Source organism: Lycium barbarum, chromosome 11 (assembly GCF_019175385.1).
Source record: "Lycium barbarum isolate Lr01 chromosome 11, ASM1917538v2, whole genome shotgun sequence".
NCBI lineage: Eukaryota > Viridiplantae > Streptophyta > Magnoliopsida > Solanales > Solanaceae > Lycium > Lycium barbarum.
The window spans coordinates 27,474,733-27,490,653 of record NC_083347.1 but is presented as its reverse complement, the minus strand read 5'-3'; the positions used below and the strand labels follow the sequence as shown (position 1 = coordinate 27,490,653).

The 15,921-nt window shown below is 34.9% G+C and overlaps 1 protein-coding gene across 3 annotated transcripts; it reads left to right on the top strand.

Annotated features, from left to right (window-relative positions):
• The first annotated feature begins 6,296 nt into the window (after positions 1-6,296).
• Positions 6,297-14,399, top strand: LOC132616858 (OVARIAN TUMOR DOMAIN-containing deubiquitinating enzyme 11-like). Of its 3 annotated transcripts, none has more exons than XM_060331607.1 (10): positions 6,297-6,431; positions 7,047-7,242; positions 8,159-8,232; positions 9,287-9,341; positions 9,433-9,507; positions 11,234-11,307; positions 11,388-11,436; positions 12,625-12,709; positions 13,891-13,947; positions 14,034-14,399. In XM_060331607.1, the coding sequence occupies exons 2-10, from the start codon at positions 7,063-7,065 to the stop codon at positions 14,072-14,074; spliced, it is 690 nt and encodes a 229-aa protein (XP_060187590.1). In that variant the 5' UTR covers positions 6,297-6,431; positions 7,047-7,062; the 3' UTR covers positions 14,075-14,399. The 3 variants fall into 3 exon arrangements, with proteins under 3 accessions (XP_060187590.1, XP_060187588.1, XP_060187589.1); XM_060331605.1 differs by having other exon boundaries at positions 14,031-14,399; XM_060331606.1 differs by having other exon boundaries at positions 6,307-6,431; positions 7,050-7,242; positions 14,031-14,399.
• Positions 14,400-15,921: the final 1,522 nt, after the last annotated feature.

Genomic DNA, 15,921 nt, shown 5'->3' with positions numbered 1-15,921 from the left:
CTACTCAGAACAAGAGGTCTACAAGGCTGTTTCTAAACAATTTTTAAAGTTGAAGCAGTTGGCATCTAACATTTGATACATGTTACTAAAATATGCTCATATTAGTTAAGCAAAATGTGCACATCCGAATAACTTTCAAAACCAAAATCTTCATATTTTTTTGAACTGGATAAGATTTAAATAAAACAGCAAAGTAGAGATTAAATAGGATGTTTTGGACTTGAGGGATCTAGAAATGAAAAGGGCATACTTTACAGCCCCCTTTTTTTTTACTTAGAAGAGAGAAAAAAAAACTTTGAAAGAGAGAATGCTACTGATTTCCATTAAACTTCAGCATTTCTAAAACCTAAAAAAGAACCTAGTCCAAAGTTAATATTTCAAATAAAAATCAAAATTCCAACCTTAAAGTAAACAATCCCAACACAGGAGTCAAACAACGATTCATAGTTTATGAAGAAGAAAGCTATTAAGTAGTCAAAATAGATATAGAACACAAAGCTCACTCTATAACCGAACAAAGAATAAAATCAGTAGCAAACCAAACACAAAAAAAAGTAACACAAAGCTAAGTTCATGTGGTTAAAACGGATATAGAACGAACTCTGGAAAACATGCAGCAAGCAAACAAACCAAACTTGATCAAAGTACATGAAAGAAGACTGTTGTCTATTCTAAGTTCGAAATCGCACTCGTAATCTCAATTCTGCAAATCCTAACTGAAACAGATCCGAATGACTTTAATGGACAACAACACAGTGATATATTGACTCCTCAACGAATTGGAGCTAGATTTTTTTTAGAGCCACTTGCCAAAGGTTCGCAACCGCAAGGTTCAGTTAAAGTTAATCCCATTCCTTTACTCGTTTAACACGTAGGCCTTATGTGTTACCATCTGTTTTTTAATCATATACTCAATATACCTAGGATATACACACCATGATGTGTATATCAGATGTATATCGAATGTATACCTTCTTATTACCTTGATAACCCAATGTATATCCTATGTATATTCGGCGTTAAATAGGTTCTAAGTCCTGGAAATGTAGTCTTAAGCAGCCGAACTATAGCAGACATCTTTCAAAATCATTTAGCACTTAATATCTTATCCTAATTCAAATAGCCCAGCAAATAAATATTGAGACTCACTGATCACATGAATTGTATGAATACCAATGCGGAATCCAAACAGAGATGAACTAGTTAAAAACTGTCATAGAACACCAACTAAACCAAATGCAGCCATAGTATCCAGTACTGCCTAAACAGAACAAACAACTAAACTAATAATCAAACAACAAATCAAGACCAAACGAAGAAAACAAAAAAAACATACATACGGAAAACAACAAGAAACTGTAAATGAAAAATAAAAGACAGGAAATAAGTTTACCGACCTTTTGTGGGTACAGTGAAGTGGAGCGTCGAGGCCTCGAATCTACTCTCGATCTTCAAGTAACAAGCCGAAAGAGTAAAACGACTTAATTTTCAAATGAGTATTCCTAAGTATAGCGATTGAAACATGTAGAAATAATTAGGAATGGTTAAAGTGGCTGCCAAAGAATTGAAACAGAACAGAATTCGAACGAATTCTAGATTTAGAGTAGTAATCAAAGATATAAAATGTTGAATGTCGTCCCCCTTTCTGAAAAATGCTCAGTCCCGCTCAACGATTCGATTTTGACCCATTTATAGGGTTTTTCTTGTATTAAAGTGAAGAGAGGAGCGTGGGAGAGAGACGAACGGCGTGGGAACAAAGAGAAGTGGAGATGGCAGAGACGTGGGGGACAGGAATGAGTGGAGAGGAGCGGGGAACGTGGGATGGCAGAGAGGGGTTCAGCGCGAGAGAGAAGGTGAGGGGGAGAGTAGAGAGAGGGAAGGGAAAGGAAAGAAAGAGGGAGGCGGATAGGTTTAGGGATTAAAGAGTTTAGGGTTTTAATTTAGGTAGTGGGCCGGGTTGGGTATGGTATGGGCTGGACCGGGTGTTGTGGTCTGGGCTGATATAATGTGGGTAGCGTAGAATAATGGGCTGGTCGGATTTGGGCCATTTATTTGGCTGAAAATGTTGATCTTTCCTCCTCTGTTTAATTATTTCTTGGGCTTCTAATTTAATAACTAGTACAATGTATACTATGTAAAAACAATAAAAATTTTACAAAGTGTTGTCTTGTAATTAATTTAACGATTCCAAACCCGAACATTTAAAATTTGTGATAAATTAATGCTGGTAATGTTGAAAATAAAAGTAGCGAAAATAATAGTAGTGAAAATAAAGTATTTAGCTCGTCAATAAATTTAGACGCCCGAGTGAATAAAATTAAATAAAGGAGGGACAAAATTGGGTGTCAACAGTGAGTGGAGAGGAGCGGGGAACGTGGGATGGCAGAGAGGGGTTCAGCGAGAGAGAGAAGGTGAGGGGGAGAGTAGAGAGAGGGAAGGGAAAGGAAAGAAAGAGGGAGGCGGATAGGTTTAGGGATTAAAGAGTTTAGGGTTTTAATTTAGGTAGTGGGCCGGGTTGGGTATGGTATGGGCTGGACCGGGTGTTGTGGTCTGGGCTGATATAATGTGGGTAGCGTAGAATAATGGGCTGGTCAGATTTGGGCCATTTATTTGGCTGAAAATGTTGATCTTTCCTCCTCTGTTTAATTATTTCTTGGGCTTCTAATTTAATAACTAGTACAATGTATACTATGTAAAAACAATAAAAAATTTACAAAGTGTTGTCTTGTAATTAATTTAACGATTCCAAACCCGAACATGAAACGATGACGAACATTTAAAATTTGTGATAAATTAATGCTCGTAATGTTGAAAATAAAAGTAGCGAAAATAATAGTAGTGAAAATAAAGTATTTAGCTCGTCAATAAATTTAGACGCCCGAGTGAATAAAATTAAATAAAGGAGGGACAAAATTGGGTGTCAATAGTGATGAAGACAATGTTCAGGAACAAGGATAAAACATTAAGGCTTTTTAACGAGTTAATAAAGCTTAAGTTTTTTTAGTGGTTTCTAAGTTTGGCAGGTTTGACCAAATAGTGTATCAACAAGATAACACGTTTAGGAATCACTTATGTGAGTGTGAAGTGTAAGCCGCTTCAAAGAGAATGATTGTAAAAAGCCCATTCTCTATACACTCATGAAACCAGGAGGTGTTCATGGCTGAAACGAACACAAACGTAAGAACCATAGACGGTTGAGGGTAAATTGTGTGACTTATGTTGTCTAGGTATACAACAAAGTTCGACGGTTCAAAGATATCACATCTACCGATTGATCGAGTATATCCGATATAAGTTCACTACGGAAAGTTCAAAGGGAAACCTACTTATCCAGATGCAATTAGTCTTCGCATGTATATCACACGATTGTCCGCGCAGCAATTAGTCTTCGCATGTATATCACACGATTGTCCGCGCATTCCTTTATATTATAGCCATTCCCCATTCATGTGGGGGATTGTTGGGTTTAATAGATAGGTTGAATGGGAAATGGAGGGAAAATGAGTTGTCCCCTTTTGCTTTATGAAATAAGCATTTGTCTCTCATAGGTGGTGGAAAGAAAAGTTCTCCCACTTAAAAGTAGAAGCACTCCTTCTTGTTGCTAAAAGGGTCAAGAAGAGGGTCTCCCCTCGCACCGTCGTCGTCGCTCGGCTCGGCTTCGGATTTGGATTTGGATTTGGATTTGGATTTGGTCAAATGTACTGATTGATTGATAATCTTTTTGGACCAAAATTCCTTTAATTATTATTTAATTAATTATTTCCAGATCCTGACCAGTTAGTGACCCGGATCCGCCTGTCTGACCCGTGACCCGTTTCTTTCCCGGATTAATTTAAATTTCCCTCCGTTTTATTTTTAAAACGAATATTTTCTGAAAGGTTCTGACAAGCTGCAAACCTCTTCCCAACCAGTGCATTAATGGCTATAAATTCCAGTTAATATTCAGATTATTGACGAATTTTCTGATATTTTTCTATTCTTCTACTCTCTTAAAAGTTTACTTCTGTGTGATATACTGTCGTTAAGTGGTTCGCCTGACATCGGAGTTTTTGGTACCAACACACCGGTGAGTGAAATCCTTCTATCCTGGGAGGAAATATTCCACATTCAACCTCGGGTACTTGAGGGGAATAATTTCCTTAAGGACACACTGTGCATTCAGTGGGCTGGATTTCTGTTCCTTAAAAATATTCTCGCATACTCTTTCTGATTATTTTTCCAAATTCTGTTTTACATTGGTTTATACTTCTGATTTTGTAAAGTTACTGATTTCTGGAAATATTGCTAAGTTACTCTTTCGTAATACATATTGATAACATAGGGGACAACACAAAAGAGTTGCAAGAGCAAACATCAGAAGTAGATCCTGCAGAACAAACATTTGCAAAAGAGAAAAAAAACAGCATTGATATAAGGGATGATGAAGGGATAGAAGATCATGCTACAACACAAGACATGCATCAGGCCATGAAGAAAGGAGATATATCACCAAGGCACCTTGAAAAGCTCAAAAGGAGGCAAACAAGAAACATACAAGGGAGAAAAGTGTACCCCCAACATTCATTAGGGGTGTACAAACAAGGAAAACTGCTTCTAAATCTAAATGTTCTCAATGAATAGTGCAATCATATGGAATATTAGATCTGTTAACACTCAGCAAGCTTTTGAAAGAGTGGTGAGTTTAAACAGACAGAAAAATTTCAATTTTATTGCTCTTATGGAACCTTTTCAACATACAAGGCATATTGAGATGTACAAATTATGGGTGAGAATGGAAACTACTTGGCATAATATTAATGGGAAAATTTGGTTGTTTGTAGCAGCGGTGTATCAAGTGGAGATCCAATTAGACACTAATCAACTCTTATCCGTTAAGTTGACTCGTGTTGATGGAGGATAGGAGAGTATTATTACTCTGATTTATGCTAGCACTGATAGAGATATAAGGGTGGCATTGTGGAATTATTTGTACAATATCTCTTGTAACATTAATGCTTCTTGGCTTGTGGGAGGGGATTTTAATGTGATAGTGGATGAATGTGAGGAATATGGTGGGCTTGAAGTGCCATTTGTGGAAGTAGAAGATTTCAATCAGTGTATTAATATTTGTCAGCTTGCAGATTTAGGATTCAAAGGTAGCATGTACACATGGTGGAATGGGAGATCAGATGGGCAATGTATTTTCAAAAGGCTAGATAGGTGTCTTTCTAATCAAGAGTTCCAGGGATTATATCCTAATTGTGAAGTTGAACACCTTATCAAGCAAGGTTCTGGCTATTCTCCTTTACTAATCACTTGTAAGGAGGGCAGTAGGACCATTAAGAAGTCTTTCAGATTTTTAAATTTCTAGACTGAACATCCTGCTTTTCTAGATGTTGTGAAAGAACATTGGATTGGTTATCATGGTTTAGATCCTTTCTACATTTTCCATAGTAAGCTAAAGAAAGTGAGTAAAGTATTGTCTAAATTGAGTAAAGATACTTATGGGGATATATTCAAGCAAATAGCTACATTGGAAGAAGTGGTTAGAGTTCATGAACAAGAGTTTGAAGAATGTCCTAACAGTGATAATAGTGGCAGGTTGCAGAAAGTACAAGCTGATCTCATTATGCTATAGAGGAGCAATTCTGGAAACAGAAGTCTGGTATGCAATGATTTATGGATGGTGACATGAACACAAATTTTTTCCATGCATATGTGCAAGGAAAAAGGAAGAAATTGCAAATTTCTAGAATCTAGAATGGGGAGATTGGTTGGACAGAGAAGAAGCTATTGTAGAGAAAGCTATTAATTTCTTTCAGAATCAGTTTACAGCACACCCTCATATAAAATGGGACAGAGAAAGTACTATGTTAATTATCTTTTACTCCTTCCATCCCAATGTATATGAGGATTGATTTATTTGGGGAGTGAAACAATTCTTCTTTGACTCAATTTCAAACATAAATTCTTTAAATATTTTATAATAATAAAACATAAATATTTGAAAACTACATAAAGAATACTATGAGTCTGCATAATTAATATTTCACAATATATGAACATAGTTGAAAAAATTATAACAAAAGAAAAAATAGTTTGATTCCCTAAATAAATTAACCCTCGTATAAATTGGGACAGCGGGAGCATTAAATAAAATTTGATTTAAAAGATTTATTAAATTTAGCAAAGACGGGATGTTTGACAAATATTTTGTACCACCACCTCCCCCCGTGTTTCTGCAAGTGAAAGTCAAAAGAAGAAGCTTCCAAAGCTGCGGCTACACACGCTTCCGTTTCATGTAGGCTGCTGTTAGTTTACCCAAACATTCAATCTCCTTGTAATGTATTTGCTTTGACATAAAATGACGTTTCCTTTTATACTATTTCACAACTTATATACTTCACCCCAACTAACTCTTCTCCCCTTTTCTGCTATCTTCCAATTCACAGGTATCTCTCTCTCTCTCTCTTTCTTTTCTTCAAATCAAAATCCATTGTGCTTTCTTTGTCATTTTCCTCAATCTGGTTCTTGGTTTTTTTCTTTTTTTCTTTTTTCTAGCTTTCTTGATTTTTTTTATTTGGGTATTTTGAATAAAGTAATGAGTGTCTTTAAATTTGAGTATATATGCTGACTATTATTTGATTCGATCCCTACAAATATTTAAAAGATTCTACTATTCTGGTTTTATTTATTGGTCTATTGGGTACTACCAGTGTTCATGGGATGATGTTGAATAGAAATTTTCTCTTTTTTGTATGGTTAGAAGTTGTTGACATACTATGATTGACAAATTTTCTGCTTTCTTTGTCATTTTCCTCAATTTGGTTCTTGATTTTTTTGGATCTTTTTTTTTATGGTCTTTTTGTAGCTTTCTTGATTTTTTTCAGTTGGGTATTTTGAATAAAGTAATGGGTGTCTTTAATTTTGCGTTATATGCTGACTATTATTTTATTTGATCCCTGCAAACTTTTCAAGATTCTACTTTTTTTTGGATTTATTGATTGGGTACTACTACTTATGTTTAACCTGAAGTTTTTTTTTTCTTCCTTTTTTTGTATGGTTAGAAGTTGTTGACATAATATGAATGAATACCATGGGAACTCAAGAGCAAGCTCGAGTTCTGCATCTAGTTTGAATAGCAATTCACAAGGTACTGAGGATGATCATGCCATTGCAAGAATTTTAGCTGAAGAAGAACAAAATGCTCATAAGTATGGTGGCAATCTTGGGAGGAGACTTTCTCATTTGGATTCGATCCCGGTATGATTACAATTTAGTTTTAATACTAGAAGGCTTTTCTTTGTTATTATGAGGCAGTACTCTCTTTAAATGGAAGATCTTGTGGAAGAACGAGAGTATTTTGATGGACTCACTATCTTGGCATGTAGAGGTTTGTGTAAAATTTTGATTGTAACTTGTAGTGCCTGCTATGATCCATAAAAGATTAGAAAGCTAGGGAACTTTTTGACTTTTTTATGTACAAGTATCTACATTTACATTGTTTTTATTTTCTAGAAACACTAGCAAATTATATTTGAATGAATGTCAGTTCGAAAGAGAGGTAGAGGTAAACGAAGAAGTATGGGAGGGAGGTGATTAGACAGGACCTGACACATCTTCAGCTAACCGAGGACATGACCTTAGATATAGGGGGTATGGAGGTTCGGGATTAGGGTAGACGGTAAGTAGGAAGTTGAACATTGTCTTGCTTTCCTGTGGGATAGGCTTGGTGGTAGTTTAGAGGGCTGTATCTGCTTCTCCTTTCATATCAGTAATATTAGCATTATTCTCGTAGTTTCTTGTTCTTGATTTCTGTTACTATCTGTTGTTTCTTGTACTTCGGTGATCGTATTATTTAGCTATTAATACTGTTTATGTAATGCTTTCCTTCTTATTTGCCTTAGCTTCTGCACTTTCGTATTATCTTTTCCTTAACTGCCTTGAAATGCCTTCCTTGAGCTGAGGGTCTGTCGGAAACAGCGACTCTACCCCCTCAGGGTAGGGGTAAAGGCCCGCGTACACACTACCATCCCAGACCCCCACTCGTGGGACTACACTGGGTATGTCGTTGTTGTCCATAGTTTGCGTTGCTGAATACAACTTCACGAGATTTATCCCGTGGAAACCTATGTTGTACTATCTCTGCATTCTTCTTACAATCTTACTGTCCTGGCAGCACACTCCACGGGTAATTAGCCAGATACCTGACCCAAATGACGCCACGCTAGACCATGGGAGGCTCTCCAGCAGGTTATCCATCACTTTACTGATTATCCGATAGTTGTTCGGCTTGAGGCCTTTGGTTGACTTACTTTTGTGAATCCAGTACATATCAATTTTGATCCTTAACCCTATTTTATTTCCTTTATATAGATATAAAATTACTGGATTACTTAATATCCTGCTCAAACAATATTTTCCTCATGATCAAAGTCTTCTTATTTTATTTCTATTATAAGAGCAAGCTCTTTGTAACAAAGATAGCTGCAACTATCTTTCAGGGTAGATAAGGGAATTGGTTTACATTACAATTCCCTCAACTCATCTGTAAGGCCTTTTTGGAAAGATGAACAAAATATGCAGTTGGTATTTAAAAAAAAAAAAAAAAAACTGTAAGACCAAAGCTAGGACGGATTGTGTAGAACAACCCAGATAAATGACTTCGGAGAGTCTAGTTGAAAAGACTTTTTCTTTTGTGCTTTCTTATCAAAAGAAAAAAAAAATAGAAATATACTACTCCCTCCCTCCCAATTTATATGATGACATATTTTTATATTTAGCAACAATTTAACTCTAAAATTCCCATTTTACCCTTAATGAAATGATTTCTAGCCACAAAAATTTCTTTGGCTTGTTTTAGACCACAAGATTCAAAAGTCTTCCTTTCTTTCTTAAACTTCGTGCTCAGTCAAACACCCTCATATAAATTGGGACGGAGGGAGTATAAGAAAACTAGTCTCTACTCTCTAAAAGATTAGAAATGCATCTTTCTATAAAAATCTCGATAAAGTAGTTTATGAACTTGATTGACATGATTTTTTACTTCATATATTTCGAGCAATTATACTATTTCAATTATTTTGTCCAAATTATTATTTTTGTGCTCATAAGTCGTCTTTTTCACTTTACAGCTATATGTGTGTGTGTGTGTGTCTGTGCTCATATATATATCCTTATTTGTTCCTTTGATCTTAGCTGAAGCCACGCTTTAATTGGACTTTGCACTTGAAATGTGTCAACTTGTTGATGCTTTCTATGGATTTCCATTTTGACAACTCTGATCCTATGTTTATCTTTGATTCAGGTTGGCGACATATGGTCTCGCTGAAATGCAAATTGAAGGAGATGGGAATTGCCAGGTTGGTCTCTTTTGACTAGTCGACTAGTTTACGTTGCACTTGAGGCCCACATGCTATTTATTAATTCACAAGTCTACTTGGCTTATTGTAGTTTCGAGCCCTTTCAGATCAGTTGTATCATAATCCAGAGTATCATAAGCATGTAAGGAAGGAGGTTGTTAAACAGGTATGTACATTTTATTTCAATATTTGCTTCTCATCGGTTGTCTTATGTTGGGAAACATGATAAAAAGTTGAAAGTCACATAAATATTATGTTTGAGGATTGTGTTCATCTAGGATTACCACATCCTGCAGCTTAGATTCTTTTTTTGTGAGCTTTAGTGTAACTGAGGAGCCGTATATAGGTACTTTATGAACTATATGTATGACAGCAATACCCAAAATGGAGAATGTCAGAAGTTGTCGCACAAGTGATGCAATCTACTGGCAAAATGATGTTTTCTCGTGTTCAAAGAGCATGGTTTTGGTACAAGTACATCTTTCCATATCTCAGTCCATCTTAATGTTTTCAGTACAACAGCCTTTGGATGAAGTTGCACACAAAAAAGATCCAGTGGACTTATTGATTTATACCAAAAGAGGTGCTTTAATATATGAGGTTATAGTGGAGCATAGGCATGAAGTCATCTCACTGAAGCTACATGAACAACAAACAAGCTGATGATTAGGGATACTAGGACTAGAATAAAAGTGAAAACTCATGAAGCAGAACATCACTCCAAGGAAAATCTGTAGCAGCAGTTTACTTCTTGTGAGGCCAAGTCATGACTCCTAAACTAAATTAATGAGCCCCAACATGTGGTTCATATAAGCCATGATTAAAAGTAATAGCAAGCGTTCTAACCTGACACTGAATGACTTAAAATCCCCTGCTTCTCAGTTAGTTCTGCAGCCTGCTCAAATATAGTGGTCAAGTTGGTCAATTGGTAACTAGGAGGTGGCCACTAAACCAAGTAGACCATTGGAGTAAGTGAATAACCAATCGACACTTCACTATAGAATAATTGATAGACAATGGGTCAATGGCTGACTTTTTGTCCAAATGATGGGGAATATACCGAAGTGCAATAGGTCTAGATCAGGCCTGAAAGCTTTGAGGGTCAAAGGAATTTGTTAAATGGGTTCTGTGCTTGACGAATTTGTAATTGTAGATCAAAAATCCTAGTTGAACCTATAACTCCTTAGCCCTTAAAAGTACATCTTGTGGTTGCAAGATTGTGTTCACCTGCTGAATTTCAAACTTGATTCAGTACTAGTTTGCTTGAATTATCAAGATTTAATTTATTTATTTTACCTGTTTTAGAACTATAGACACTTGTCAGCAGCTTTATCCTCCTTTTCTTGATTTTTTAATTTCTTCTCACAAGTCTTAACTATATTCCTACTGTACACATGATGGACCTATTTCTTTTCTATGTTAGAGCCTTTTGGTTCTATATGAGGAGTCAGCACACTAGAATTCCTTTTCAAAAATATGAGTGCAGCTCCAATGCAACATTCTTGGTAGCTGGTGCCATTAAATCCAAACAACTATACGTTGGATAATTGCCCGAGGACTATCAGACTATTAATTAAAGTCAGGCCAAAAAGAGGGTTGTCCTTTTCTTTTCTTGGAAAGAGGGTAGGCTGAGAACAGTTATAATTAAACAAGAGTGTAGCATTTCTGGTCTAATTTTCATGGTGCTCCTCCTGGGTGACTTGTGCATAACAATAGAGTTATCTGCCTACATGATGCACAGTTAAAACGAGGACTCATCAGCCCAATTGCTTGACCTACTTTCTGGATCTAGTAAACATTGACACAATCTTTTACTTGCTTGAGTTTGACGCTATCTCTATATCTAGCTTTTGTCCTACATGTTGCTTATCCTAGTTGGCAATTCATTTCAGCTAAAGCACTTTCGGAAGTTATATGAAGGTTATGTACCTATGAGATACAGAAGCTACTTGAAGAAGATGAAGAAGTAAGCTGTCTTGTCAATTTTCAGTGCTTGTTATAGTGGGAATTCCCAATACGTTACCAACATATTCTTGTGCTAACCAGGTTGGGAGAATGGGGAGATCATGTCACTCTACAAGCAGCTGCTGATAGAGTAAGTTGAAAGTTTCTCTTTTGTGCTTGACTAGCATTGTGATTCAGAACATTGCATACAAGAAAAAGCACAGAAAAAGATGTATTGCCTGGATAGAAAAGTTGATGCATTACAAATCTGAGCTTGTTAAATGAGAAAAAAGCAACGAAGCAACCTATCAACAAACAGCAACAGACCCTCTACCTTAGTAGCAACCTATCATTGCATACTATACATAGTGGAGTAGTTTCCTCTGAATTTTTTTAAGATTTTAAGGAGTGTAGAGCAATTTTGCTTGGCTTCCTGGTTTCACCATGGTTGAGGTATTAGCCTTTTACCATTTGGCTTTAATGAAAGTTCTTTTTGTGAGAAACCCCCTTAGTGGATTAAGATGGTTCCTACTTAGAACTCTTTGACTATGAGATGTAGAGCTTTATTCTTAACCGAAGCTGTCAGAGAAAACAACCAAGACATTTCTAATAATCCCTCTGAGTCTCTCACTTCCTTGCAACAGGGGCATCATCTCATTCTTTTCACCTGATCTTTTTTTTTTTTTTTTCGTGCAGTATGCTTGTGTTGCATGTAGGTTATTGAAAAGTAACTGTAGATTTTCGCCCTAGAATGAGAAAGAGTTAAATTTTTCCTGTCACATCTTGTCAATTTTCATTTAGGCTTTAGAAGTCATACAAATGTCTAAGCCTATCAAATAGGTCTTTGAAAGATGATCTGTATTACAAAGTGAGTCTGGATTGGAATGCCCTCGTGTTTTATTTCTGTTTTATTTATTAGCCCAAAGAGAAAAAGCAAATTAATGGAAATCAGAAAATGAGTACCAAGACCAGCAGCATTGGCTCATTTATTGTGTTACAGTGTCCACGAAACTAAAGAAGACAAGAATTATTAGAGAGCTTGTTAATAGATAGAGACAAATATAAAGAAGAGTAACTGTTTAAAGAAACAATTTCTTCTGCCTCGTTTCTCCTACTGGTGAAGGGATAGAATTCAAATAAATCAGTTCACTCTTAACGCTTTAAGTTCAATATAGCATCAGGCTTGAAAGCAACTTAAAAGGAGGACATCTACTGCCTCTGCTGTTCTTGTGTTGTTAATAAGCCTTGTTTTACCTGCAGTTCTTTTACTTTCCCGTTTATTGGGTGACTGGTGGTGCTTGCCTTATAGCTTGTGTATTTTCTTGGATTTTGTTTGCAGTTTGGAGTAAAAATATGTTTGGTCACGTCTTTCCGGGACAACGGCTACATTGATATCCTTCCCAAGGACATTCAACCTTCTCGGGGTACATACATCTTATCTGCTTACCCTTATGATCATGGCACAATCAATACTTGTGCAACTACTTTTATAATTCTTAATCCTTAAATTTCCTGCTTGAATTAAAAATTGAAAAAACTAAACCTGAAAATTACAAAATAACACTAAAATGATGAGTTGTGATATAAAATCCTGAATTCAAATAAAATAGTACTTGATGGTTTTGTTTGGGACACTAAGGCCAAAATTATTCATCTGAACTTTGTGCCATGGTCCCACTTTATTATAAGAACAAAATATATGAAGGAGTTCTAAGAAGTCTTCTCTCTGAAATGGTAAAGTGTTCTCTTCTCTATACAAGAACAAAATGAAAACACAAAACCATCTTTTTAGGAAATAAAAAATGAATCATCTTTTATTTTGGGAAATGGATGTGCTTTTCTCATTTAGAAGAAAGTGATTTCTCTTATCAACTTGTTGCTTGGTATCACAACGATAGATGTAAGTGAAAGTATCCTCCCAAAGTGAATTGGTACTAATTAACTGTTAAGTACTAAATTAAAGCAACTTTAATATGTGATGACATTGTTGCATCATTTAATCAGGTTGATTCCAAATGTCAAAAGTCCTTCATTGTCACAAAAACACACAATCTGATGATGCAAGCACTTACTAAGCTTTACCTTTTACGACCCATAAGCTTGATCCTATGCCAAAAAATTAACATCAGATGGTCGTTCCTAATTCTGATAGTTCTCTTTTTGACATGCTGAAATTGTTCTCCCAAGAAATTGAAAGAAGCAAATAGAGCTATATAAATGACGCTGAAGCAGCGATAGATCTCATAAAATCCTTTTAAGATGGAAGGGATATTCGTCTGGTGCTTTGTAAATACTTTGCCAGCACCTTGGTGCTACATTAATAATAAACTTACCATTTCTCAAAACAAATAAAGATGAATATGTTGAATCATGTTTGATGATGTTCTACTGATTATTCATGATAATCTTAGGAAAGACTAAGTAAACCTGATTAGATAAACCTATCTTGATAAATAAATAAATTCTAGATCACGTGTTAGGAAATGTATCGTGTGGTGCTGAAGAACATCTCCTCTCTTTGACCTGCAATTATCAATTTGTGTAGGGTGTCAATGCGTTTAATTTCTTGAAGGTACAAAACTTTTGACTTGTTCTTGATTTTCAGAACTGTGGCTGAGTTTCTGGAGCGAAGTTCACTACAATTCATTATACGTAGTTGGAGGTAGGTGCGCCATTGTTTTCACTGTTGCTCAGTAGTTCAGAAATTTGGGTCAGCTATACTGAACACATTTGCTTTACTTTCAGAAGTTCCAGCTAGAGTTCACAGAAAGAGGCATTGGCTTTTCTAAGGCATTCACCAGCAAAATTACTGCATATTGATACATACTAAAAGCTCTACAGAGCATGGCATGCACATAACACATCCTGTGTATAATATTTATGCTGCTCAGTTGGTAGAAGGAAAACAATTATGATTTGATTTTACCCGATTTCAGGATAAATTAGTATTCTTTTGGATCTTATGTCAAATTCTTTCACGTTCACCCAAATTATTTATAATATTGTATTGGAATGTGGCATTCCTATTGTAAATTATTGCTGGTGACATGCAGCTGAACTAGTGGTGATCACATTGGATATACAATAGTGTCCTATGCTAGTTTGTTTTTAAAATCCTACCTAGCCTCCAAGTACTGAAGTTTAGCCAGTACTATTTACTCTCTTTTTGATTAATTCTGTGAATTGGCATTTTTAGAGATGTAACTTTTAAAGGTCTTAAAGTTGTACATGTCACTAGTGTAATTTAATCTATTATAGAGGCCTAGCAAATTATTCACTATTTATTTTAAGTTATCAATCAATGCTTGTTAAACAGAGTATTTTAGAGGGAAAGGGTGAACGGTATATGAGCTCGAAGTAGCAACACAAATCTAGAAACTCCTTTTTTTTTTTTTCTCAATAACCACATAAATCACAACTTCAAAGACGTTCATTTTGTCAAATATATAGTCTTGTCTAATTATTAACCAAGTTCTCTAAGGGTGTTTGGATTGGCTTATTTTTAAGTGCTTTTTGGCTTTGAAGCACTTTTTGTGGTGTTTGAAAAAGATAAAAAGTGTTTTTAGATATTTATTTTTAAACGAAAAAAGTACAAAAATAAATTAAAAGTCAAAAATTGAATATTCCCAACAGATGATTTTTAGCTTTTTGCTTATAAGCTTTTCTAAAATGTCAATCAGAACACTCTCTTTATCGTCTTAGGTACCTCGAGTGAATTGCCAAAGGGCGGGGAGGGCGATTTTGCTGATTTATCTAGGATGAAGCTTACCACTTTTTCAAGTACAATTATTTTTCATTGATTGATTTTTTAATTAAAATTTTAATAAATCTCGAAAGGATGGTAACGTCTATCTGAATTAAATGTCTTTTCCAATTGAAGAAAGTGAACCACTTTAAAAATAAGTCGGTTCTTTTACTTTGGTTCCGTCCCCCTCACCCAACCAATGTGACGAACATCTTGAAGTTAGCAAAGTGTTTAGTTTTATCTTCTTTTTATTAGTAATACCAGATGGCCAGTACGGGCCCAATACTTCGGATTATAGTGTATCTATATATATATAGTTGTGTTTAAATAGTGATAATATATATATATATATATATATATATATATATATATATATATATATATATATATATATATATATATACACACTGCGTTCAAAATATGATTAATATAACATTGTAGTTTGTGTTTCGTATCTAAAACTTTATTATATTCATGTTTGCTATGAAAATTTATTAATACTTTTTAAAAGAGAAGAATCGTTTAAAAGAAAATTATTTTTCTCTCTTTGAGATAAAATAATAGCAATATTTAAGCATCAGTTGATACTTTCAATTTTAATTCGATTAATTTAAAGGTGTAAAATACTTATTATTTTTTATCAAATTTTGATTTGGATAATTCTAATTCAAATTATTAAATTAATTTTACATGTTTAAAACGAAACAAAGTAGAAATTAATTTTCTATTTAAACGAAGAAATGCTATTTTTTAATTTTTGGTAAATATTCTCGGTTTAGCTCATTTTACTTGTCAGGTTATCTTTTGCATGGGTTTTTAAGGAAATGTGAATTAGAATTATAATTTGACTAATTTACTTTATTCATTATTTGATCTTCATTTGATATTAAT